Genomic DNA, 27,946 nt, shown 5'->3' with positions numbered 1-27,946 from the left:
TGGCTTTGGTGGTGCATGCATATAGTCCTGGCACTGAGGGAAGCTGAGGGAGGAAGATCAGCAAGTTTTGGTCCTGCCTGAGCAACCTAACAAGGCCTTACCTTAAAAAAAAAAAAAAAAAAAAAAATGCACAATTTAATGAGGCCCTGTTTTAAAAAAAGAAAAAGTTAGGGATGTAGCTCGGTGGTAAAGCACTCCTAGGTGTGATCGCTGGTGCCACCAAGATAAATATGAAAACAAAGTGAGAATGAATAGATCTTTATGAATTGACTTTTATACTGATGGTTATTGCTCGTGTCTTTGTACTAGTGATCTTTGTATCTTTGGGACAGTTCCATTGGGACTTTAGATAATTACGAAGGAATGAAGTAGAGCCTACTTTTTAAAATTGGTATATCTGATTAGAATAGTAATGGAAGAGAATTATCTTGTTTTCTAATTACCTGCTTTTACCTGTTGATGCAAACATTTTGTTGTTTTTTAAATTGTTCTTCAACCCTGAAACATTTGTACACAAAGTGTATAGAATGTAGACCTCCAAGAAATAAGCACATACCCCATCTTATTGGTGTTTACTGTCCTTTATTTATTTATTTTTAACTGTCCTTTATTAATGGTATGAGAAAGGCATTGAAAAGGTTAAGCAGTTTCCCAGGATAGTGTACTGTTAATGATGGCTGTAAACAGAGTTAAATTCTTTCCTTAATTTATAAGCCAGTACTTTTTCTGTTTTTGTTTTACTTGTTTTTTGAGACAGAGTCTCACTGTGTAGTTAAGACTGACCTCAAACACCTGGAAACTCTCCTGCCTTAATCTTCCAAGTGCTGGCATTACAGGCACGTGCCACCATGCCCAGCTAAGCCAGTGTGAGCTGCTGTTGTTTAGAAGACACATTATTGTGTTAAATAAAACATTCCTTCAAATTAGAACTACTCTCATCCCGTTGAGTATAAGAGGAATTAGCAGAAATCCTTTTTAATTTTTATGGTATTTGACTTAAGAAATAGCTGAGGGGGTAACCAGATTCAGTCTTTAAATGCACCTTTCCTTCCAGTGGCCATATTAGTACCATCTGTTTTTTAGTAGAGACTAGATAAGTATATTCCTAATGATTCTTTCATTCCTTCCTGACATTAAGCATTGGACCATGCATGAGCATGCTCTATACCACTGAGCTAGTCCCTTACTCTATTCAGAAGATTTTCTTTATGTCAGTAGATAGTGGGGGGAGTATAGATTTTATTAAACTAACAACAAATTTATAGCATCTGCAGCATTATATTTTTATACCTGTTGGTCATCTTACTTACAGGATTACTAGAGATGATCAGAGGGAAGTCCTTATCTATTTTTTTTTTTTTTTTTACTTTCCTAGAATTTTACATAAGTTATATGTAACTCATTTAATGAATTTATAGCACCCAGCGTCTAGTCTAGAAAATTATTGCCCACTTGTCCAGCAATATTTAAATAAAGGGACAGGTGGTCTGGAAGTTACTTCTTAATATAATAGTATAAACTGAAAAGCCCCAACCAGTTAATAAATAATACCTCATGTCTAACTTTTTTCATCTTTATTTTTCTGGTAAATGAATTACTCGGTGAAGTACTTTGTTTCTTTTTCTAAGATTGGTTGGCCTGCTTACTTGAAATTTTTTGTCCTCTATTTTTTTATAGGCAGCACTGTGTGCTGTTCATGTCATCAGGAAAGTTCCTGAACTTATGGAGATGTTTTTACCAGCAACAAAAAACTTACTGAATGAGAAGAACCATGGTAATGTGATTTGGTTGAACTCGTGAAGTACTGAGAAAAAGGGAAAGGAAAGGTTAAACATATTCATGATGGGGCTGTAATTTGTATGTCTCACTGCCAGGTGGCTTGAACCACTGGTGGTACTTGCATGACTGTCCCAAGGGGTGGCTTTTTACTTATTTTATTAGTAAAATGAACAGTAGAAGTGATTACATCCATTTGTATCACCAGCTGTTCAAATCAGCAGGAACATGTTCAGGCTGTGTCTACCCTGTATCTAACGGCAGGGGCAGAGGAGTTGCATTCCTACTGTGCATAGACACTTTCCCAGGAAGGCTTGGTCTGCTCAATGTCTTTTCTACTTAGATATCCTAGTTTAACAATTAGATTGATTTCTTTATAATAAACTTGTCATTCATCTCTGATCTTCTGTTAAATTACAATATTTAATGCAGTGTACAAATGAGCTTTCCATTTATTTTCATTTGTAAAACCCTTTGATTTCTTGGCCAATTTGTAATGAAAGAAAATTTTCCTCATTGTCATGTGGTAGGAGTATTACATTAGGAAAAATTCTTTAGAGTTGCTTCTAACAGGAATTTGTAGTAGATACTTACATATTTTTATGTAAAGCTTAAGAGGAATTAAAATGGAATGTAGCGGTTCTTTTCCTGTACACTTTCATTCTTATTTTGAAGTCAGTTAAACAAGTTCTAAGAAAATTTACATCTTAAATGTTACGGGATATTTGAGTAATGCAGTGCTGTGCCCAGAATGCTGAAAATACGCTTAACACATGAATCTTTAGGTCATTTATTTATTAGTGAAATGTATATTAGGATTGTTTTTATTGACTTTGGAACAAGCAAATATATTTTCTCATCCATAAGTGGAGTTTTGTTACATTCCATCTGGAAATGTAAAGTGTTATTAAGATTTGTGTCTCTTAAATTTTATGTCCAAACTCAGCAAATAGTTTTATTGAGTAGGTGTAGAGCAGAAGAGATCTAGTTTCTATTGATTGTGAGCATGTTTTTATGGTTATTAGTAGCTGAGGAGATATACTGTTGTTTTTAATTAATTATAGATAATTGTTAAAAGTCTTCTGATTTGACCAGTGTTAAGTCAGCAGGTTTCTATTAAGCACTTTCTTTGTAGTCACTGCTGTGCTTAGATTCTTTGGGGGATTAAAAAGCAAAGGTAGCAACTATACTTCTGGAATTGACCTTCAGAAGCTCAAGGCCCTGCCTCTTCTATAAAGTTGAATAATAGAGCCTCATTTTTAGTTTTTCCTTAATCTTTTGTTCCAGGTGTCCTTCACACATCTGTAGTCCTCCTCACAGAGATGTGTGAGCGAAGCCCAGACATGCTTGCACATTTCAGAAAGGTAGGTGCTGTTCTGTGTGCCTTTCTTGATTGGAAAATAATTTTCTTGAAAAGTATGTGCTTTTCCCCCCACTTTTTTTTTTTTTGGAAAGTAAGCTATGAAGGTGAATAAAGGACTTAACTAGCCCTCCTGTGTAGTAGGGCTAGAAGCCAGATTTAGGCTTATAAGAACTGGCACTAGTATAATGCTTTCTTTTTCAGAATAGAAGTCTTCTCTTGTTGGCAGACACACTAATTTCTCACATGTTTTATCTGCTGTTTTGACATTGAGTCAGGAAATGTAACCTGAGGTTATATTACAAATAGGATTTTTTTAAAAAGACAGGTAATTTTCTAATATTCTTTTTTTTTTTTTAGGTGAAAACTGCAAACTGGGATTTTTTTCTTTCTTTTACCCCACTGTTCAGTTTAGTCCATTGATCCCTGTGATGAAAGTTCTAATGTTTTAAGTTCTTCCTTCTTAAATAGCCTTTTAAAATGAGCGTTTTTATTTTTCCTGTTAGAAGGCAGTAGGAAGGAGGATTCAGGCAAAGATCATTCTTTGGGTAGCTGTATGCATTTAATTTCTTTTTATAGGCTGCTGATCACTCCATAAATACGGGTAATTTTGTATTTTAGATCTAATAACAGTTCTTTTTTGGGCTTTTTCCTCCCTTAGATGTTCATGTCTTGATTAAATTATTGTAAAATAGTATGAGCCCGTATCTGTCCCTAATGCTTGCTTTATATGTTTTGTTCCTGTTGTCTGTTTGGAATCCTGCTGTATGTTAGAATGAAAAGGTAAGAATTAACCCTCTTTTAGATGGTGCATGCTGGCATTAGGTCCTTAGCAGCTTTGTGTATCCACCCACAAATGTGGCTTTTAACCTATACTAATGCTGAAGCTGTGCTTAATATACTGTGAGTTATTTGTTCTAGCATTTTTGGCTAACTCCTAGTCCAGTTACTGTCTTGTCACTTAAACTCCTGACTCCAAAGTCAGCCTTGGATTTCAGTTGCAGCCTTTCCCAGATTGTAAGCCGCCTTCTCTGCCTTTTCTTGATCTTCATTTGAGAAGCTTTGAGCAGATTCCCAATGTCTTTAGCGATGGCAATTCCAGATCAGTCTGGAGCCTTGACACAAAGCATCACTTCTTTTTAAAGTAGATATTTTAGAGCCCTATGTGGTAGCTGAATATTTTACAAAGCTCCATGTGAGCTTTCAGTTCAGACTTAGAGCTTTTATTTTCCCTGTGTCTGGACTTAATCTTGCTAGCTGTTTTGTAATATTAAAAGGACTTACAGGTAGAGTAGGTGGGCACCAACTGATTTTCATGGCTGCAGCCTTTCCTTTTGTCATCTTATTTTGTTTGTCCTGTCATTAGTTTTAATAATGTCCGTTTTTGTCTGAAAAATAAAGCTCAGTTCTAAGAATTTGTGTGCACTTAGGCATTTGTGCTTTCTGTCCCAGGGTAATCTTATGAAATGTACTAGCCTTTTGGCAGTGAATAAAACAATTTAATAGCCCAAGGAAAAAAAGACTTCTCCAAGAACTAACAGATTTAAGAAAGTAATCAGGTTATGTGTAGTAGCAAAAAAAAAAAAAAAAAAGCAGACCTTTGGGAAGTATGCAAGGTGAGCTGCTTATCTTTAACCCCAGTTTGTCCACAATTGACTGATTTAATGAGGATTTTTGCAGAATTCACAGATTTTCATAGTTTAGCTTTGTCTTATTCTTGCAGTTGTCCAAATTAGATTTTTAAGTGACTTCATAATCATTAACTTTAGAAGTGTTGAGGCCAAACTTACTTAAAAATTCATACAGATTGTGTTTTCTGGTGTTTAGAAATGGACTTAATGTTTTTAGTGTTTTGAGTGTATGTCTTGGGAATGGCTTGGTTCTTCACTTTGATCTCAACCCTTATTTGGGCTTGGGAAGTAAAGGTGGAAGAGTCTAAATACAGTGAGAAAATGTAATTGAATTGCAGCAGAGTCGGCACTGTTCAGATTGGCCACTTCTTTACTTAGTTTTAGGTCATTAGAGTTCTTAAAATAGCTAAATTGAGTTTTCATTTGGAGACTGGAGAAGTTCCTATTGTGGCAGTTTGTAGGAGGGTTTTAACATTAAGTAATTGATCATCAGAAATGAAATGAGTGCTGATACATATTTAAAGCATCTATAAGTTCAGCTTAGCAATAGTATTGCCTCTACTAAGTTTATGACTGTTAATGGAGAGACTAAATGAATGGGCCACAAAACAGCGTGCAGAATTCAGTGATGATACTAAATTTAGCGAAATCCTGTCATGTGAGTGAAGAATAGGGGAATGGAATATTCATAGCCTTGATATCTTGAGGTGAAAAGTGTATTTTCTTTGTGTCTTTTTCACTTGGCTAATGTATTTGGTATTCTTCATTGTTCATTGGGAAATGACCTAACTAGCCCTATTTTAAGAGGAGAGAAACGTTTATGTTAGGTGGTATGTTTTCAAGAAATTAAATTTTGGTGTGATAACACTTTACATTTGAGGGATCAAAACTGAACAGTTTTTTTGCCACTAAGGTGTATCCAATTCTACAAAAGTAAAAATGCAGTATGCTCCACAGGCATCTGCTCTACTTCTACTTGGTTCACATAGACTTTCTGACCTGCTATTGTAATATCTTCGCATATAACTCTGGAGTTAAAAAAGTCTTCCTTTTTTTCAGATAAAATACATACTGCTTTTGAGTTTTTGGCCTAAAAACTCCTAAGTTATATTTTTGAAACATGTACAACATATTGCTATATTTGTATCAATACTTTTCTGGGATTCAGACCCTTGCATCCTTTTTCTAAACCAAAGGACTTGCTTATTCAAGAGACATTCTTAGATATTTACTGTTTTTTTGGATGCATCTTTCTTTTCTGCAGCTTGTACCCCAATTAGTTCGTATTCTAAAGAATCTCATCATGTCCGGATATTCCCCAGAACATGATGTTTCTGGTATCAGTGACCCCTTTTTGCAGGTAAGTCTGAAAAACTTTTTGAATAAATGTTATGTGGATGTAACAAGTTTCGAGCAGACTGTTTTTCTTATTTGTATTGTGTAACACTTTGGTAGTTAATTGATTATATTATTAATACATACATAGAGACACAATTCTGTATTTTATTAGATTGATAGAATAAAATTGTAACTTTAATCACAATTATTTACTACTTATATGCCTGAATTATCAATATAATAATAGCTCTGCAAGTTGTGTTACTCATTTAGCTGTGGGCTATAAAGGGTGAGTTGTCTTAATAGCTATTAGATACAGAAGTACATATAGCTTTAAAAAAATGTTTAAAATTCTGTTTGATTTTGAACATTTCTGATGGGATCTTAACACTTTATTTCCTATTGAGTGAGTTTCCTTTATGCCAATGTAATTGTTGAAACTTCTCATATTTTGCACATTAGGTACGAATTTTGCGGTTATTAAGAATTTTAGGACGAAATGATGATGACTCAAGTGAAGCTATGAATGATATATTAGCACAGGTGAGTAGACCTAGCTTGCATTTTATTGAATATTTCCACCTAGCTGAAAGTAGAATGAGTGTTGATTACTGTATGGAGTAGGTTTTGTTTCCTCATTGGTGGCTAAAATCAAAATGTCTCTTGTTACCTCTGGGTAGTTTTTGGAAGCATTGTTTCATCACATAGGTACTTTCTTCTGTATCTTTTCAGGTTGCCACTAACACAGAGACCAGTAAAAATGTAGGAAATGCTATTCTTTATGAAACTGTTTTGACTATCATGGATATTAAATCAGAGAGCGGATTGCGAGTAAGTCTTTTAAAATCTTTTCTCTCTAAACATGTTATATAGAATGATTTTTCTTTTCATTTTAGTACTTTGGAATTGGACTCCATTTGGAACTTATTTTAGGAAGAAATTACATAAAAATATGTGTTTTTGGAATGTGAATTATTTTCTCCCATTGAATGCTTAACATTAATTATAACAATAAAGTTTGGAAGAATGTATGTATAGTTAGATATATAGATATTGTTGAGAGAGGGCAACACTTCAGAATAAGCTTTTAGTAGAGCCACAATTTGAGTTGTATGTATTATTCCAAACAAGACACAGTAGTTGAGTAAGTTTGTTTTTATTTAAAGAATAGACATACAGACTATAAAACTCAAAAGTACACAGGAAGCTGGGTGTAGTGACACATGCTTGTAATCGTAGCATTTGAGAGGCCACTGCAAGTTCAAGACCAAACAGTGTAGGCTACATTGTGAGTTCAAGACCAGCCTAAACTATATACTGAGACCCTGTCTCAAAAAAATGAAAAAGAAAGAAAGGTACATAGGAAAGACAATGTCTGCCTTATACTCTTAATATATAGCCTCTTAGTTCTTCCTCCAGAGGAAAACACTTAGCAATTTCTAATATATTTTTGAGCTATTGTATCCATATTCAAATGTGCCTTTAGGTGCATATTTGTGCATAATTGTTCTTTTCTTCACTTTTAATAAGTTTTATTTTAAATGATTTTAAACTTAATTGCAAAAATAGTTCATAGTTCTTATATACTCTATACTCTTAATCCACCTTCCCCTAATGTTAAGATCTCACAGAATTATAGTGTAATTATAAAGAGTAAAATTAATGATGACTAATAATTATTTTACAGACATTATTCATATTTTACCAATTTTTCTATTTTTATTTTCTGTCCCAGGAGGCAACCCATGGTCTCACATTGCTTTTAATTTTTATGTGTCCTTAGTCTCCTGATATTTGACTTTCTCAGTCTTTGTCTTTCATGACATTGACAGATTTGAAAAGTACTGGTCATTTACTTTCTGGAATGTAGTTTGATATTTTCTCATAATTTTATGGATTAAGGTAATACTTTTTGACAAAAGTATTCAGAAACAGTGTGTGCCCTTCTCCATTGATGATACAGGAATTGCATGCTATCTTTCATTATTACTGTGGTGTTAATCTTGGTCACTTGCTGAAGGTGATGTCTGCTAGCTCTCTTTATGTAGTTACTGGTTTTTGTCTTTTGTAATTAAAATATATATTTGAATATATTTTTAAAAATACATATGGTAGTACTGGGGGTTGGACCCAGGGCCTTTTATTCAGCTATATCCCCACCTCTTTTATTATTTTTTATTTTGAGATAAGGTCTTGCTAAATCACTAAGTTGCCCAGGCTGGGCTTCAGCTTGCAATCCTCCTGCCTCAGCCTCTGAAAATGCTGGGATTACATGTGTGGACTATGTTTCTTTTTTTTTTTTTTTTTGGTACCGGGGATCGAACTCACGACCTTGCACTTGCCGGGCAGGCGCTGTGCCACTGAGCTAAATCCCCAGCCCTGTGTGGACTATGTTTCTATTTAAGTAAAAATACTTTGAGAGAAACACTTCTAGAGAATATAAGTAACCTATTTATATACTTTTGCCCATCAGTTTTAGCATCCATAGATGCTCTTACCTGCAGTAATTACAAAGGTGATGTTCTAATGATAGTTTTCCTATGTCTTTCATGTTTTTTTCCTTATTAAATAATAGTTGTATAGGAAGTTGTCCTTCTCCCCCATGAATTTTTTCATTAATCCAATCATTTATTAATATTAAAATTGCTAACCTTACTAACTAGATACAGTAGCATTATAGTCATGTAATCAAAGGAACTTAGGTTAAGTTCCTCTCCCTTTCAAACAAATGAAATATATATTCTGTACCTTGACTTTTTCAGCTATCATTATCATTATTTTTGGAGCTTGTTTGATATTTGTATAGATGGGTTTCATTCCTTTTTGCTTTTTTTTAATTGCAATACAATATACATATAACTTAAAATGTATATTTTGTTTTATTTTTTTGTTTTTTTTTGGTTTTTCTCCGGTACTGGGAACCGAACTCACGACCTTGCGCTTGCCAGGCAGGCGCTTTTGCCGCTGAGCTAAATCCCCAGCCCCTAAAATGTATATTTTAATCATGTTTAAATGTATAGTTCAGTGACAGTAGTACATTCATTGCTGGGTAGCCATTACCATCATATTCTTCAGAAGTTTTTTTTGCCTTCCCAGACTGTCTCTATTAAACAGTAACTACCCATTCCCTATTACCAGTCTTTGGCAACCATTATTCTTTCTGTCTCTGTGAATTTTATTACTCTTACCTACTTCTGGAAAGGTACAGGAAAAGCCAAAACTGAAATGTTTTTCTTCCCTTATACTCTACCTGTATATTCTCTCAACACTTTTTTTTTTTTTTTTTTTTGGTCTTCTTGACACAGGATCTCGCTATGCAGTTCAGGCTGGCCTTGAGCTCACTTTGTAGCCCAGGTTGGTCTCAAATTCACAACGATCTTCCTGCCTCAGCTTCCCAAGTGCTGGGATTGGTAGGGGTGCACCACCATGCCTGGCTAACACTTTAACACCAAATATATGAGATGTTTTCCCACACAACAATGTTTCACCACTGGACACCAACTAGATGGTCTCTGATTTAATTCTGACACTGTCTACCCAGAAATAGGGTCACATCCCATGGATTAATGGCTTAGTCTCACAAGACCATCACTTCATATGCCAATCACAAATACAGATTACGATCTGTGCTGACCAACCACTTTAAAATCTAGGTTCCTACGTCCGTCTCTGAGTGTGATTAATTTGCTAGAGTGGCTCACAAAACTCAGTGAAACACTACTTCAGTATTCCAGTTTACTATGTAGGATACTACAAAGGATACAGCACGAGGGAAAAAAAGTATAGAGCAATGCATGTGCTAAGGAATGAGGAACTTTTATGCCCTTCCCAGGCATGCCACCTTCCAGGAAACTACATGTTTAGGTATTTTGAAGTTTTTAGGAACCCTGTCCTTTGGGATTTTTATAGAGGCTCTGTTATGTAGGCATGATTGATTAAATCTTTGGCTATTGGTGAGCTGCATGACTTTCAACACCCATTTTCTCTGGAGCTTGGGGATGGGCCTGAAAGCTTGAACTCTCCAAACACATGGTTGATGCCCCTGGCAAACCAGCCTCATTCTGAGGCTGTCCAGGAGCCCTACAAAATCACCTCATTACAGTGTAAGGTACTGATGTATCACCTAAGAAATTCCAAGGGATTAAGGAGTTGTATGTGAAGAAGACCAAAAAGACCAAAGTTATTTTATAACATCGTAGTACCACATATAAGTGAAATTACATAGTATTTATCCTTTTGTGTTTGTTTTACTTCATTTAGGATAATGTCTTCAGTGTTTCTACATATTGTACCATGTGTCAGAATTCGTTCTGTTTAATAGATGCATAAGTACATACTTAGTAAAATTTGCTCTTAATGGACATTTAAGATGTCTTTTACCACTTGTGATTTGCTGATAATGCCATAGTAAACTTTTATGTTTGCCAGATAAATTTGTAGAATTGGAATTATTGAGGCAGAGGACATACTTTCTTTTCTCTAGGTTTAGAAATCTCATTTGGCTTAATTGTGAATCAAGAATTTGATAACATTTCATGAAATAGAATAAGTGTTCCCTCTGCTTTCATTTTATATAGTTATAATTATTGCCAGATTACTCTTCAGAGAAGCTGTATCAGTACTATTCTAACAGTGTCAAAACCTTAGAACCTTAAACTTTAGCAATTGCTGTTTAATAGAATATAAAATTTCAAGAGTTTGCCTTAATTATTTTTTTTTCCCTAGCAATCTGTAGATACCATCTTTAAATAATTTGTACACATTAGAGTCAGGATAAATTAAATGTTTGTTACCTTAGTCTTTTAACCAGTAGTGTTTCTCTTTAGGTTCTAGCCATAAATATCCTGGGTCGTTTCTTATTGAATAATGACAAAAATATTAGGTAAGTCAACTAAAAAAATACCTTATACCTCAGGTATTATAAACTTAGTAATTTGAAGAGTGACTTTGCTCAATATTACACACACTCTCTCTGTTGTATGTCAAGAAATTCAACTGAGAATTTTTACTTTTAGTCTGGTATTGAGTTTTATATTTGAGGATAGGCTTATGGCTTAATTTTTTCTCTGGTTTACACTATAAACCAAATCTTCAAACTTCTAAAGGGGATGGTAAATATTTTAGTCATTTTGGGCCACAGGGTCTCTGAGGCAGCTATCTGTGTTAGTATGGAGTCAGCCATAGACAGTATATAAATGATGAGTGTGGTTGTGTTCAGTAAGAGTTGATTAACAAAATAGCAGAGGAATTTTGCAGGTAGGTTGTCATTTGTTGACTTCTGCTCTAAATTAAGAAGGAAAATACAGTGTTTTATGTAGCAAATCTGTCACATTTTTAGGAACTTCAGATAGGTTTTGTTTGTTTTTATGGTAGTAGAGATGGAACCCGGGGCCTTTGCACTGAGCTGCATCCCCAGATCTTTTTTCCCTACCTTTTACCCCATTCTTTGCGGGGGGAGGGGTGTCTTTTTGAGACAGGGTCTCCCTATGCAGTTCAGGCTGGCCTTGAGCTCACTTGGTAGCCCAGGCTGGTCTCAAACTCGCAACGACCCTCCTGCCACAGCCTCCCCAGTGCTGGGATCACAGGTGTGCGCTACCATGCCCGGCTAGTCTTTACTCCTTTTTTGAGACAGAATCTCATTAAATTGTCGAGGTTGGACTTGAATTTGCAGTCGTCCTACCTTAGCTTCCCAGAATGCTGGGATTATAGACATAGGCTATCAGATCCAGATAGTTTTTAAAAAATAAATAAATTGATCAATATTGTCTTTTGTTACTTCCCTATACGTATGTATTTATTTATTTTTTGGTACCAGGAATTGAACTTAGGGCTTTGGTCTTCCCTGATCCTATAGTTATTGTTTGTCTGCTATTTTTCTAATCAGAAACATTTTTCTTGTGTTAAGTATAAAGTGCAGAAGTAAATTTTGTTTCGCCCTGAATTATCTTCTCCTTTAAAAGGATTTTTAAACACACGGATCTTAAATCCAAAATTTTGTAGAGGCAGGTTGGGCATCTCAAATAAAAATAGAATACATGCATGTTAAAATAATTTTCTCTTGCATTTGGGGATTAAGGAAGTGTGTAAATTTGGAAAATTTTTGTAGGAATTGAGTCAACTACTTTTGGAAGTTTAATGGATTTGACTGTGAAAGCAGATCTAAATGCAGCTTCTTCTGTTTACCACTAGTTCAAATTATGCTCTCTTACTAAGTATGTATGTGTATATTTATTTATTTGTTTACTTGAAGACAGAGGCTTGCTATGTAGCCCAGGCTGGCCTTGAATTCTCAAGATACTCCTGCCTCGGCCTCCTGAGTACTGGAATTACAGGCATGGGCCATGAAGCCTGATTAAGCCCTTAAAAGGTTACTTTCATACTCACTAACAATCTTTACTTCTAAATTTTAAAAAAGTGTGTGCTTTCCCTTATCTATTAGACATCTTTGTTATTATTCAGGTAGGGAGAAAGTATCCTGAATTTTATTCTAGGTAAAAATAACTTTTTTCTGGATAATTTTAACTCTCTTATTCTGTAACTTTGTTTCATCCAGATATGTAGCTCTTACATCTTTGTTGAAGACTGTGCAGACAGATCACAATGCAGTACAGAGGCATAGAAGCACAATTGTGGACTGTCTCAAAGATTTGGATGTCTCAATAAAACGGTAACAAACTGAGACTTCTTCTCGGCTTAGAATTCCTAAATGCAGACAGAGAAGCAGATTGAGAGTTGTATCCCTTATGATAGTTTTCAGAGCAAGAGTGTTAAAGTTTATGTAATTATTGTATTCACAGGTAAACTTTCGCAGAGTGAATCTATTTTTAGGAAGGATTGACGAGAGGTTTAGGTCCATTAAGCATAATAGGAAATACCAAATGTACACTAAAGTTGTTCTCGGTTCTTTGATAAATACAGCAGGTACAGATAGTCTGGGCAGTTTGCTCAGCAGTGGTACTGTGCTCTGTGTGTTGGAGGATGAAAGTAAGGAGTGATCCATCGGCTGAGTGTCTTACCATGATGCTGAAACTCAATTTGCTGACAGCACACATTTTTCACAGTACTTATGACCTCGGGTACTGGAGGCGAGTGTGTTTCTTAGAATAATACTATTCTAAGAAATGACTTAGGAACGACTGCCTGAGAATGACTTAGGCAACCTCATAAAACTTAGGCATGCTCATAAAACACAAATCTCTTCCTTTAGTGGAGTAGCTCTGCTGGTTCTACTGTTAGGTCTAGAGATATTTGTAAATTCCAGCCATCCTTAGCTTCATGAACTTTTAAATCATGTAAATCATAATAAACTTTTTAAAACTCTAATTCCTAGAGTTAAAATGATCTCCAAGGCTGAGTGTGGTGGCACATGCCTGTAATCTCAGCACTCAGAAAGCTGAGGCAGGAGGAACACTGTGAGTATGTGACCAGCCTGGGCTCCTAATTAAGTTCAAGACTAGCCTAAACTACACAGTGAGATCCTGTTTCAAAAACATAAAAGACTTCTGAAATCATTGAGATGACAAACTTGATACTGAGTTCCTTTTATTTGCACAGAACATGTGCTTCAGTGCTTGGGCAATCTAAAGATAAGACCTAGACTCAGTATGTGTGCCGCCAAAGCAAGCATAAGACCTAGACTCAGTAACATCCCCTTTTTATGTATTGCTTTCAAAGGAATTTTTTTTTTTTTTTTTTTGAAACAACGTTTTGCTTTGTAGTTCAGGCTGGCCCTGAACTCACTATGTAGCCCAGGCTGGCCTCAAACTCATGGTGATCCTCTTGCCTCTGCCTCTTTAAGAGCTGGGAATATAGACGTGTGCTACCACTCCCACCTGCAAAGGATTTTAAAAGCACACTTATTCTCAGAGCAACTCAGAAAGAATAGGCAGTTACTTTTTATTCCCAATTAACAGATTCATTAAAACATAATCCCAGAGGCATCAAGTGATTTACCCAGAGCCTAGCTCTTGTAGTCTTCAGAACAGAAATCAAACCTTCTGACTCATATATTTTGTTATTTTTCTATAGTTTTGTTATTTTATTTATTTATTTCTTTTTGTCTTTTTGGTTTTGTTACGCAGTTCAGGCTGGCCTTGAATTCACTTTATAGCCCAGGCTGGCCTTAAATTCACAGTGATCCTCTGCCTCAGCCTCATGTGTGTTGGGATTACAGGGGTGAGCCTGGCTTTCTATATTTTTTACTAGGCTTTGAATTTCAAAAATAAATTTATTTCTCTTTAACAGGATAATAGAATTTTAAGTGTTCATGTCCTGGAACCTTACTTGTTTTAAATCCTGACTGTATCCTTAATAGACTGGGCCAAATTATTTACCCTTTTAATGTCTCAGTAGCCTTATATTTTCAATTCAGATAGAGGAGCACATACTTCATAGGATTATTCATGATTTTTTGGGGGGTGCGGTGAGGAGTGTCTTTTTGAGACAGAGTTTCCTTATGCAGTTCAGGCTGGCCTTGAGCTCACTGTGTCAGCCAAGGCTGGTCTCGAACTCACAACGATCCTCCTGCCTCAGCCTCCTGAGTACTAGGATTACAGGTGTGCTTAGCCATGCCTGGTGGATTATTCAGGATTAGTCCAATTAATATATGTATATTGCTTAGGCATTATATAAGAGTAGTTTTATCTCTGGGGATTGAGTTTTTGCTGTTTGTGTGTTAGCTAAAATGAAAGTATTATATACCTATCAAATTGTTATTTTTGAAAGTTCATGTGTATATATATATGTGTGTGTGTGTATATATATATCTTGAATTTTTGACCAAATATGAACAGACTCATACAGAACTTTTTTTGTATGTTAAATATTTGTCCATCTGTGTATGCATACCCTCTTCCCCTTTTTGGGGTTTGAACCCATAACCTTTATACTGACCTAGACTTCCCAACCCTTTAAAAAGTATTTCTGTAAAATTTTTGAGACAGGGTCTTAAAATTTTTAAGGTAGGACTCAAACTTAAAATATTCCTTCCTCATCCTCCCAGTGTGCTGGGATTGCAGTTGTGTGCCACCATGCTCATCTCTCTGTTGCCAGATTTGATAGGCATTGCAGAAACTCTTATTTGCCCTCACAGCACATGCCCTTTTTTCTTTTTTATGGCACTCATTTTTCCTTCAAGTTTTTGATTCAAATTTCCTACATGTCTTTTGATGTAATTGATTTGACCTCATATTTGGATGTAAGTGTGGAATACAGTAAAAGAATATGGTGAATGAATATATCACATTTTTAAGTGAAAAGTGCAGAGAGGCCTTATTATTGGTAGTAATTTTGATGATTCCTTTCTAGAGATTTTTGAAAACTAAATTTAAGCTTTATAGGATAGATTGTGTATTTTTGGTTCTTGGTATCTCTTATCTCTTAGGGTTTTTTGAAGAAAACTGTCGAGTGAAGAAGATTCACAACATGAGAACCAACTGAGATTACACGAGAATAAATCTCCTTATATGTTAAGATCGGAATCGTAGCCTTGTGCAAATACATTAAGTATTTGTCAGTGCTTGATGTTCTGAGAGATTGTACCTGGGTCTGTTTCATTGTCACTGTAAATATCTAGTTTTTTTTCTTTTTAAAATTTTTTCTCCTCTGCAAGGCGTGCAATGGAATTGAGTTTTGCCCTAGTAAATGGGAATAATATCCGAGGCATGATGAAGGAGTTACTTTATTTTTTGGATTCATGTGAGCCAGAATTTAAGGCAGACTGTGCATCTGGAATCTTTCTTGCTGCAGAAAAGTAAGATTTTATTTTTATTTTTATTGATTACAAGCTTTTTGAAAGAACTTTTTGAAACTTCTTTAAAACATGGGGGAAATGCTATAGATATCTTTAAAACCCAACATTTATTTTAAGCTCCCAATTATGTTAGCTATGGGAATGCCTTTATAGTTGGCATTTAAGTATGCCAAGACCAAATGAAATCTCCTCTATTTGTTCTTTAACCTCTCCTCTCTGATGCTGTTTATATGAAGGAAATGGGGAAGTTACAGCATCTAAATTGAAGTTTCTATGTAAAACCTTTAAGTAAGAAGTATCTCAAAATTTTGGTCTGGTGATTATTCTTTCTCTTCTTTCTACTTGAATTTAAGGGAACCAGTTCATAGTCTTGCTATTGTCTCCATCTGGGAAGTCTCTGTTCTTTATTCTTTATCCTCTTTTGCCCCAACTTTGTGATTTCTTTTCTGAGAAACCAGGATAAAGTTTCATTTCTCAGTTCAGCAATTCCTAGGACAATATTAAGGGAAATAACTGAATTTGACATATTTTATCATTTTTTTGAGAATTGTTGCTAGGTTTGAAGTTGAAATGTCTCTAAAAAACGATCACTTAAACGGAACCTAGAAAAGGCTGTAGGACAAAGTCACTGTATATAGTATAGTTTATGAGTTTCAATTTTTTTATATTGTGCCATTGTTTTTTTCAGGTATGCACCTTCCAAACGGTGGCATATAGACACAATTATGCGTGTTCTGACAACAGTAAGTAGCTTTTTCAGCCAGCCTATATTAAGTACTGGGATGGAATGAGAAATGAGACAGACTAAGCCCTTCTACCTACGTAGTTTACATTCTAGTGGAGGGGATTAGAAATTCATGGGGAGATGTGTAATGTAATGTCAGGGAGAGATAAATACTATGTAGGAAAAAAAAACCCTAAAGCAGCATGAAGGGAATAATGATGACATGTTAGGGTGGGGTATGGGGCAAATGTCCAAGTGTCTTTAAGGTAGTCAGAGAGGTCTCGCAGAAGGTAACATTAGAGGAGCGACCTAAAGTGAGGAGGAAGCCATGTGAAGATCATGGGGAAGAGTGTACTCATTAGAAGGAACACTAATTAGACCTAAGGTAGCAATAAGCTTGGCCTGCTTGGAGAGCAACAGGAAGATAAATGAAGCCAGTACAGAAAGTGAGAGGCAGAGAGTAAATTGGGGTCTGAGAGCTAGGGAAGAGGCCAGATTGTATAAGGCCTTACAGGAATTTAGATTGTATTTTGAGTATGAAAGGAGTTATTGCAAGGCTTTGAGTGACTAAATTTATTTAGGATTACTAATTCCTGTTTGAGAGTTTTTGCCCTTCTATTTTTTGATCAATAACTTAAAATTAGTAGGAAAAATCAACCACATACATAATTAATAATTTGAATAGGCAATTTACGAAAAAAGGGACATGGCTAATTAATTTCAAAAAATATTCTTAAGTAAAAGTGAGGCATGATTTTTCACCGTCTGTGTGTGTGTGTGTGTGTGTATGTGCGCGCGCGTGTGTGTGTGGTGCTGGTGATCAAACCTAGGGCTCATGTATGCCAGGCAAATGCTCTCTCACTAAGCTACATCCACAAGCCCCATACAGTACTGTTTTTGGCTGCTGGGTCTTGCTGTGTTGCACAGGCCGCCCTTAAACTCACAGTCCTCCTGCCTCAGTCTCCCAGATTACAGGAGTATACCACTATACTGGCTCCTGTCTTACTAGGCTTGGTTAGAAAGTAGAGAATCAAGCAGCACTCTTTACAATGGTGTAAAAACTGTGCAGTCTTTTCAGGGTACACTTTGGTTAGCATGTAGCAAAAGTCTTAGATTATACCTTTTGATTCATTAATTCTATTTTTGGGACTTTAACCTGGGGAGGGGACAAGTTCATTAAAGTGTACATACAAAAGTGTTCTTCCTAAACTTGTTTAGATAAGGGGAAAACTGTAATCAACTAGTAGTCCCCAAAGGGGAGGTGGTGAAGTAAATTATGAAATATGGTAGGAAGCAGTGATACCACTTAAATTAAATTTTAAAATATATTTGTTGCATGGAATTCTGTCAGGGACATACTAATTTCTAGTTTGCCTATGATTTAAATTTTTAGGAAGTTACACATTAAATTTGATTAATAATGGGGGAAATTATATTCTCAAAACACAATGAATCAGTATGCTGTAGTTTTTTCGTGAAGCCCAAAAGAAGGGAGGAATGAGAGTCCTGAAGAAAAATGTATATGAAGATTCAAAACCCTTTCTTTTATGTTTGTATTCATTTTTCTGTTTAACTTGTATTTTCTTCTTACAACTGTATGATTTTCCTTCTTTAGCCTCTTGATGAACTGTGTTATACTAGTTGCTTTCGAATGTTGAGCCAGCTTTCCATTCCTGGAATAGATCTCCTGTGATCATGGTGGTTTCTTTCTGTTTTTAAATACGTTGTTGGATTTGGTTTGCTCTGTATACATCTGTGTCTATATCTCTTTTTCCCTTTTTCTTTTTCTTTTTTTTTTTTTTTTTTTTTTGGGTTTTTCTCCGGTACCGGGAACTGAACTCACGACCTTGCGCTTGCCAGGCAGGCGCTTTTGCCGCTGAGCTAAATCCCCAGCCCCTCTTTTTCTCTTTTAATGTAGGGATTAAACCCAGGGAGCTCAACTATTTCCCATCTCTTTTGTAAAATTTTCTTTTGAGACAGGGCCTTGCTAAGTTGCCCAGGCTGACCTCAAATATGTGGTCTTTTTGCCTCAGCCTCTTGAGTAGTTAGTATACAGGAACATGCCACTGTGCCCAGGATTGTTTTGCTAATGTTTTGTTGTGGATTTTTGTATTTTGGTTCATGAAAGACACTTCTCTATAGTTTTCTTTCTTCTTTGACCCACATTTTAATTTTTTTTTTTTTTTTTTTTTTTTTTTTTGCAGTACCGGGGATTGAACTCACAACCTTGCGCTTGCCAAGCAGGCGCTTATGCCACTGAGCTATATCCCCAGCTCCGCCACATTTTAATTTAGAAGTGTGTTACTATAATGTCTAGTTTTGGGGAGATTTTCTAGGTATCTTTGCATTACTAGTACTGAGTTTAATGCCATTGTGGTCTGTGAAGATAGTTTGTATTAATTTTGTCCTTTAAAATTTGTTAAGATAGTTTTTATGGCCCAGAATGTGGCGTGTGATGGGTTTGAGAAAGTGTGCTCTGCTGCTGTGTGGTGCAGCAGTTATCACTAGACCTGCCTTTGCTTTAAAACACTGCTTTCTTTAGTTAGGGACAAATGTAAATTCAGTTACACCAAAAACCTGGCTTTTAGCTTCACCATTTCCATTTGACCATTTCCCAAACTTTTCCTTCTCTCTTTATGTTCGTTAACAGGAATAAACAGTCCAATGACAAGGGGTTTGTTTTTTCCTTTCCAAAATATGTAAAGTTAGGCCTGGTCTCAGTCTTACCAGTTCTCTGAGATTGACCAAGGTTGGCCATTGTCAGGCATGGGTTCTACTGCTTGTGTGTTCTGTGTAATCCAGTTATAATGCTCTAGTAAGGCCAAGATTTATTTTACTCCTAGGTTAAATAAATTTTACTTTGTCCTATAATTTTAGGTACTATCTTAGATTTTGCTAGTCAGGAGTACAGTTAAAGAGATTACATTAAAAACAGAAGCGTGGATAAAAGGACAGTGTGATTATCCCCTTTGCACTGTTTGTGTATACGCTCCTCACTTCTCCCAGAGTAATAGGACTACTATAGCTTGTCCATATGTTTTATTTATTTATTTTTTTGGTACTGGGTATCAAACTCAGGACCTTGCACTTGCCAGGCAGGTGCTGTGCCCCTGAGCTATATCCCCGGCCCCTTCCATACTTTTTGCCACCAGTGTTGAGAGTTTTGGGAAGGATATTATGAAGTTCCCAAACAATGTACTTCTTAAATTTTTAGAAATTTAGGCCTTGTGTGAGCAGAAAAGATCTTTTTTGATTCTTTCAACTGTTCTATTTTAATGTGGACGAGCAGATGCTTTTATTTTTTGATAAAAATTTTAAATATTTAAGTAAGACAGACACGTTTGAGGTTTAAGGGGGCCTATGTGTCAGAACCAGGTTTATCTCTGAGAGGAGGTTTTTTAGTCATTTCTTCAAGAACAATTGGTAAAACAGTTCAAACATTTGTTATCATTGTAGTATATTTCTAGGAGTAACTTTGTACATTTCCTTTCAGGCAGGAAGTTATGTTCGTGATGATGCAGTCCCCAATTTGATACAGTTAATAACTAATAGTGTAGAGATGCACGCTTATACTGTCCAGCGCTTGTATAAAGCAATTCTTGGTGATTATTCTCAAGTAAGTCATCTGTTCTTTCTGCTTGGGGAAAATTAATCTTTATTTTCCTGGTATGTCATTATTACTGACACTTTGTATGTGCTAAGTTTTGACCCTTGTAATTAGTTGACCTGTGATTTTCATTGTGTTTTTTGGAAAATTGAACTCTGACTTTCTTTGACAGCAACCTTTGGTACAAGTGGCTGCATGGTGTATAGGTGAATATGGTGATCTTCTTGTATCTGGCCAATGTGAAGAGGAAGAACCTATTCAGGTACCCCTTGTCACTCTTGGTTACAAAGAGGAGAAAAGAATGTTTTTGCTTGTAGGAGTATAGTGTTTAATAGAAGGTTGAGTTTGGTTCCTTGAAAATTTAAAAAAAAAGTAATAATAGAATTATATTGAGAAATGTCCCATTTTTGGAGATGGAACATACTGAATCATTGTGAGATTTTAAAACCCTTCAGTGGGGTTGAGGGTGTGCAATTCAGTGGTTGAGAATGTGTAGCCTTGGCTTCAGTCCCAGCACCAGAAACAGATCAAACAGCAATTCTACCTTTCTTTAGGCCATACTCCTTTCCCTAACAGACTGAATTACAGTTTCTCATACCCTCTGACTGGTAGGCAAGAAGAAATGAGGTAGTTACCCATGTTTCCATTTGCTGATTAAAAGACTGACTTCTGAGAAAGTTGTGGCAACAATTCTTTATAAATCTTTTACTTTTCTTTCTCTGCATCTGGCACTTAATACTATAATATGCCTCTCAGTCCTCAGCGGTTATGTCCCCATTTTCTATTCTTTTTACCTCATTTTTACCTGCTTTTGATTGATGTAGCAGCTTTGAGCAGTTGTCCTGGCAGAAGCACAGGTTGTATTAGAGGCTTTTGTAATGGTAGGCAGCATCCTCTGGCTTGATAATTAGATTTAGGTATTCACTGTTCGCATTTTCTGCAGGAGCTTTTTTTTCTTTTTCTTCCTCAGGTAACAGAGGATGAAGTGTTGGATATTTTAGAAAGTGTACTAATCTCTAACATGTCCACCTCTGTGACACGAGGTTATGCCCTCACTGCCATCATGAAGCTTTCAACTCGATTCACCTGTACTGTAAAGTGAGTACTGAGGCAAAGTAGAGCTGATAGGTTGTTTTGTAATTTTGAAAAATACTTTATTGTGGCAAATTTCAAGCATAAACAGAAGAACAGGGAATAATGAAACGACTTTGTATTTGCTTACTATCCCATGCTCACTTCATTTCATGGTTAATCCTTTGCTCTCTTGCATTATTCTACCCTATCATGGATTATTTTGAAGGTAAACAGTTTTGGGGACTTCTTAATTGTTATTATTTGTTATTTCCTTATATGAGGGGGTTGATTTATTACAGTATTTTTAGATTTCTGAATAGGAATATAGTCATGAACGTTTTGGTAATTAAATCTTTAAATTCTGCGGTTTGCTGTTTTGAATAAAAGTTAGTTCTTGAGTATTTTGTAGTTAATCATATTTAAAGCAAATACAGTTTTACATTTTCTACTTCATTTTTTAATGTAAGGGATTAGGGCTTGTAAGAAACTGCATTTTTAAGAGCCAGGTGTGGTGGTGCACACCTGTAATCCCAGCATGGGGGAGGCTGAGGCAGGAGGATCGTTGCGAGTTCGAGGCCAGCCTGGGCTACAAAATGAGCTCAAGGCCCGCCTGAACTGCATAGCAAGATCCTGTCTCAAAAAGACCAAAAAAAAAAAAATGAAACTGCATTTTTGATTTGCTTTCGATCGTGAATTAGAAGAATTTGGGGTTAGCATTCCACTGCCAAAATTTATTTTAAAGTTTAATAGTAAAAAGGAGAATGAGCTAGGTATGGTGGTACATGCCTGTAATCCTAGCACTAGGGAGGCTGGGGCAGGAGGATTGCGAGTTTAAGGCCAGCCTAGAACTATAAAGTGAGTTCAAGACCAGCCTAGATTGCAGTGTGAGACCCTGTCTCAAAAAGCAAAAAAAAAAAAAAAACCCCAAATTTTTTTAAAGATATAAAAAGGAGAATGAACCATACACATTTTTCTTACGGTAAAGTAATAATTGGTACTTTTGTTTAGAAAGTTTTAGGGTATTGGATATTTAACAGACAGATCTAACGTTATAATCAGAATATATAATAGTGACTTATACAGATGAAGATAAATACTGTTTTGTTTTTGAAAAATTATGTAAATTAAGAATTGAGTATTTTCAGGATTTTAGCCAGAACTGATTTAAACACTTTCCCTCATTGTTTATAAATTGTCTTTGGGTATTTGATTTCATTTGATTTCCTTTTATCCCATAGCCGAATTAAAAAAGTGGTTTCCATCTATGGAAGCAGCATTGATGTGGAGCTCCAGCAGAGGGCAGTAGAATATAATGCACTTTTTAAGAAATATGACCACATGAGGTGAGCAGAAGAAATTAAGCAATATATACAGCGTCTTAAGATTCTGAATAAAGTGTCTAAAGCAGATTCACTCCTTGCGCTTAATTAATTGGAACTTACAATCCTATTCTCGTTAATTGACTCTGCTTTGCTTTGTATTCTTCCTCATGTACAAAGAAATAACACAGTTCTTTCTACTCCAACACCCCCCATCCTTTCAGTATGTAAAGTTTGCATCATTTTCCATTTTATTTGTTTAATAAGTAAGAGTTGTAAATTTTTTCAAGAGAAATCATCTTTTTCAAATCTCATTACTATTAACATTTTGATGTTTGCTATTTTTTTCTTTTGTGCAGAATCTATCCTCTTAATTAGAGACTGTTAATATTTATTAATTTACCTCTGTTTGATCCTGGTCTCTGTACCACTGAAATACATGTTTTGGGATTTAGGTGGACAGTTTGTTTATTCAAGGTTCTTGGCCTGCCTTTAATCCGGTTGGGAATTTAGGTCATGTACTCTTGTAATCCACCGTGTGTGTGCACGTGTGTGTGTGTGTGTGTGTGTGCATGCGTGTGCACGCACACACACACTAGCAGAGTGGTTTTCCATATTAGGCTTAAAAGTAGGAAATAGTGATTATTTTGGGTAGGGAATGTAAGTTCACTGCCTAGAATTTAACCACTTCAGATTCTTTTAGGTCAGCTCTACTCGAGAGAATGCCTGTCATGGAAAAGGTGACTACAAATGGCCCTACTGAGATTGTACAGACAAATGGAGAGACAGAACCTGCTCCACTAGAAACAAAACCACCACCCTCTGGGCCACAGCCCACCAGCCAGGTAGCCTTTCACTTCTTTCTCTGGGGCTCCTGGTGATCTTATAGTCCTCTATAGCTTATTTCTTAGCTGATTCTCCTTGGTGTTTTTGAATTAGGTGATGATTCCTTTCCTTAATTTTTAAATATTAAAAGAGCTTTACATTAGTTGTAGGTTAGACAAATAACTGATGAATTAAAGTGTTATTTCCTTGATTAGGCCAATGATTTATTGGATTTGTTGGGAGGAAATGACATAACACCTGTTATTCCAACTGCACCTACAAGCAAACCAGCGTCTGCTGGTGGAGAACTTCTCGATTTGCTGGGAGACATCACCCTTACAGGTGAGGCCATTGTTCAGTTTTTGGATAGGGATTGAGACCTTAGGGAAAACCACACTGACTACAGCGTAGACTGTCAGCGCATAAATCAGCTGAAGATGGAAGAGACTAAGTGAGAAGCAATACTCATGACATCTGGGCTATAAGCTGCCGTGCTAACTAATGCTCTAAAGGTAACTCAGAGATTGCTTAAAGGCTAACATTTAATTTGGGAAGGATAAATTATTCATAGTATTCTAAGATACCTAGATAGATACGCTCAGAAAGAATATAACCCAAGTTACCTCTGTCTTTATTTGGTGTCTTAAGACATTAGATTTTCTTCTGTTCATAGTTAAATTTTCAATAGCTATGACCATTTCTGGTGAGATAGTAACCCTAATACTTACCTTTCTTTCTCTCCCTCACCTTTCCTATAATTAAAGCAACCAAAGTAGAAAATCATCTGTATATAATTCAAACATTCTTTTTCATTTAAGAATGTTTTTATCTTTGTTCATATATAGTAGTCATTTGTAATTAATGTGTGCAGCAGTACTACAATAGGTGGCATCTGCAGTTGAAGGAAAAAAAAACAGAACAAGAAGTTACAACATATGATCTCAAGTAGAAAACAGCCGTACAATGAGGATATTTAATAGTTATGTAGGCTTGCAGTCACAGGCTAAATGATTTTTACTTTCTAGGTCCCTAGAACTTATTTTTTAATGTCCTAACAAAGTTTCAAAATGCTACTTGTGTACTTTTGAGTTTTACATGTAGTCAGTTTCAAATCCTCAGATGTTAAAGGTATATAGGATAACTGGAAAAGTACATTGATAAATAGTCTTCATAATTGTAATTCTAAATGGCCAATATTTTATCAAGAAGTTTGCACTATTACTGGGTGTGATGGAGCATGTATAATTTTCAGTACTCGGGAGCCTAAGGCAGGAGGTTCACTGAGAATTTGAGGCCATCCAGAACTACAGCTAGACTGTCTCAAAAAAGCCAGAAAAAGCCCCGAAGACACACAAAAAAAATTATGCCGTTCATGCTGGCCTTGAGCTCACTTTGTAGCCCATGCTGATCTCAAACTCACAAAGATCCTTCTGCCTCAGCCTCCTAAGTACTGGGATTACAGGTGGTTGCCACCATGCCCAGCTCTGGGCATTTTGTTTGTTTCTAGATTTTTTTTTTTTCCCCTAGTTGCTTCAACAAGTATTCTTGTCTTGGTTTGTCCTTACTTTTTGATTGCTTGGTCTAAATTACTTATTGTTTTCTGAATCTGGTCAAAATATGGACGATCAGTACTTATCTCATGAATATTTTTGAGGATTACTGACCCACTCAGTGCATGACACATAGTAACCACTTGGTAAATACTACTTAGCCTTTAATTTATATGTCCACCAGTTTCACTGTACTCTCATAAGAGTTTATATTATTCCTTTTTAAAAGCTCTAATTGGTGAAATACTGGAATTATTACTGAATTGATTTTTTTTCAGTCATGGGGAATGTGTACTTCCATGTGTGCATTACAGATGAATTTCCTTTTTGAACTTTTAAAAAATAACCTTGACTCAATTAGTATGAAGTTTTAGTATTTTGTTTTTGTTCTTGCTTCTTTTTCTAGTATCATGTATAAATATTGCTGGGTGTAGTGGCACACACCTGTAGTCCCTGCTACTTGAGCGGCTCAGGTGGGAAGCGAGCAAATTCTAGGCCAAATTCTAAGTCTTGTTAAGTGTGGGCGACTTAACAAGACTTTGCCTCAAAGTAAAAAATTCTAAAAAGTACTGAGGAATTTACCATCCAGGGCTTCATTCACGTTAAAAATACATGCTAATCAATTTTCAAGCTGGTTGTGGTGGTACGTGCCTATAATCCCAGAACTGTGGGAGGTGTGTGTGAATCCCTAGCTTTAATCCCCTCTGCTGCCAAAACAAATAGACAAAAAGTTAAATGTTAAAAAGCCTAGGCTTTCCTTTCCTTATTCATAGTGTACGTGTGTGTTCTTTTCACTCGACTGCTGAGCTATACTATATAGCCTCAGCCCTCACAATGTGTTTAAAACATACTTTTCTATTTTCTTTACATTCTTTAAGTTAAATTTTTGAATTTTAGGTTCTTTAATCTGTCTTTACAGCTATGTATTATTGTACTATAATTTAAACCAATGGATACATGAAAATAGATTGATTATGGTTCTGTGATTGAATCTAGGGGCCTCGTGCAGAGGTAGTTCCCCAGCCCTTTTTTATTTTTTAGTAGAGGCAGTGCCTTGTTAAGTCACCAAGTTGACTGGGTTGGTCTTCTGCCTCAGCCTCCCAGAGTTGTGGGATTACAGGTATGCGCCTCTACTCCCAGCTTAAAAATAGATTAGTATGTGTTTTTAGAAAGTCTGGAGTTGTACTTTATAGGAGAAAAGAAGTAAAATTTGAAGGAGTTTGGGACTTACGTGTTGTTCAAATATATATGTTGGCTAGCTTCTGATTTTCTCTGAAGACACATTTCTGTTTTTTCCCCTTAGTACTGGAGATTGAACCCCAAGGCCTTCTCACTCAGTTACATTTCTGCTGATTTTTTTTCATCTTTTTGAGACAGGGTCCCACAAAGTTGCTAAGTTACTTAGGCTGGACTCCAATTTATAATCTCTGCCTCAGCCTTCCAGGGTTCTAGGATTATAGGCATGTGCCACCATGCTCACCTCTAAAATTGTTTGAAAATGGGAATTGGTAGGAAAAGTTCTAGGTTAGATTTATGAATATTTCTTTGTGTATAGTTAAGTCCCAACTTACAAACATTCAAGTTATGGACCTTCACAGATGTGAATGGACCTCGCATCTGTTTTTTTATGCTTTACATTGTATATTTGTGTCAAAGGTGTGGAAGACTCACGTTGTCAGACTTACGAATGAATCTGACTTACATTCTCCTGGAATGGAACTTGTTCATAAGTGAGGAACTTACTGCACTTCATTGACACTCTTTGGTGTTCTCATGTGTTTTGCTTTTTGTGCTTTGTATAATCCGTATATTTCTACCCTCTTTGGTGATTTTTAGTATATTGGTCTTGTTCCCCTATCTTTAGTATCTTTTTTTTTTTTTTTTTTTAAATGAAAGTATCCTGGCTTTAAAAAAAAATTTCTTTTTGGTCCTTCTTTATTTTAATATGTTAGTTCTTTCCTTGGGAGGGTTGCTGGAATTGAACCCAGATCCATGCATGTGTTAAGCATGTTCTCTACCATTGATCTATACCCTAAATTCTTTTTTAGTTTATTTTTAGTTAATTTCATGAGTAATTGAAAGCTCTTTACTTTGAATACTTTAATTGAATACTCTTTACTTTGCCGAATTTTCTTAGGCCTTTTCTTAGAATCTTGGGTTCTTTCAATTCATGGTCATATTTATCCTATGGCTTGCCTTCTATTGTATGATCTTCAGCTTGTTCTTACTTGAGAGGAGCAAATAAAAATGATAATACGGTGATATTCTCCCACTTTATATCACTTCTCCCAAGATATGTGTATTAAAGTTTTATTATGCAACATTTAATACCAAAAAAATTCATTAAATGTCTTGATCTACCTAACTTGTGAAATAAGATATTGTTAAGAGGGTTGGTTTTTCTTATGTGGTTTGTTTTCTTCCTCATCCCATACCTTTTCAAAAATTTTTTACTTTTTGGATTGCTTTTTTGTGCATATTAATCGCATGTTTTGCCATTGAGTGCTTTGCCCCAGGCCCCATTTCCTTATGACTCCAGAGCTAACTGCTGGTTTTCCTGAAGCTATGCTTAACATTGGCATACACCATTTCTCCGCATTTCTTGATACAATATGTAGTAGTTTTGCCAATTTTTACTTTAGAAATAGTGTCTAAACTGCATAGTGGATGCTTGAGTGTAATCCTAGTGCTGTGGGAGGCTGAAGCAATATTATAAATTCAAGCTCAGCCTGAGCAATTTAGTGATTTAGTGAAACCCTGTTTCAAAATAACTAAAAAGTCTACATCTATACCATTCTGAATGCGCCCCATCTTGTCAAAATAATTAAAAAATTTTAAAAAGAGATAGGGATGTAGCTCAGTGAGAAGGCCCTAGGTTCAGTCACCCTTACTGCAAAAAAAAGTATCTAATTGAATGTATTCTAACTTTATTAATAAACATTGTATTTGTGTGAATAATTCATGATATGCACATTTTTTTTTTTTTTTTTT

General features: G+C 35.7%; 1 protein-coding gene across 4 annotated transcripts in view; it reads left to right on the top strand.

The window, feature by feature from the left end:
* Ap1g1 (adaptor-related protein complex 1, gamma 1 subunit) overlaps nucleotides 1-27,946 on the top strand; it is an 80,908-nt gene that overhangs the window by 42,227 nt on the left and 10,735 nt on the right. For 3 of the 4 annotated variants that reach the window (XM_005403516.2, XM_013503973.1, XM_013503974.1), the window contains exons 5-20: nucleotides 1,678-1,774; nucleotides 3,064-3,140; nucleotides 3,911-3,919; nucleotides 6,032-6,127; nucleotides 6,568-6,648; nucleotides 6,838-6,936; nucleotides 10,932-10,987; nucleotides 12,659-12,772; nucleotides 15,716-15,856; nucleotides 16,545-16,599; nucleotides 20,074-20,196; nucleotides 20,360-20,449; nucleotides 21,158-21,285; nucleotides 22,500-22,604; nucleotides 23,284-23,425; nucleotides 23,621-23,747. In XM_005403516.2, coding sequence (XP_005403573.1) covers nucleotides 1,678-1,774; nucleotides 3,064-3,140; nucleotides 3,911-3,919; nucleotides 6,032-6,127; nucleotides 6,568-6,648; nucleotides 6,838-6,936; nucleotides 10,932-10,987; nucleotides 12,659-12,772; nucleotides 15,716-15,856; nucleotides 16,545-16,599; nucleotides 20,074-20,196; nucleotides 20,360-20,449; nucleotides 21,158-21,285; nucleotides 22,500-22,604; nucleotides 23,284-23,425; nucleotides 23,621-23,747 — 1,540 coding nt within the window. The remainder of the gene's footprint in view (nucleotides 1-1,677; nucleotides 1,775-3,063; nucleotides 3,141-3,910; nucleotides 3,920-6,031; nucleotides 6,128-6,567; nucleotides 6,649-6,837; nucleotides 6,937-10,931; nucleotides 10,988-12,658; nucleotides 12,773-15,715; nucleotides 15,857-16,544; nucleotides 16,600-20,073; nucleotides 20,197-20,359; nucleotides 20,450-21,157; nucleotides 21,286-22,499; nucleotides 22,605-23,283; nucleotides 23,426-23,620; nucleotides 23,748-27,946) is intronic. The other variant, XM_005403517.2, reaches the window with a different exon arrangement.

The sequence above is a fragment of the Chinchilla lanigera genome, unplaced genomic scaffold (genome assembly GCF_000276665.1).
Source record: "Chinchilla lanigera isolate Chin_1 unplaced genomic scaffold, ChiLan1.0 scaffold00083, whole genome shotgun sequence".
Classification (NCBI taxonomy): domain Eukaryota; kingdom Metazoa; phylum Chordata; class Mammalia; order Rodentia; family Chinchillidae; genus Chinchilla; species Chinchilla lanigera.
The sequence above is the reverse complement of the archived record's forward strand: the minus strand, read 5'-3'. Positions and strand labels throughout refer to the sequence as shown.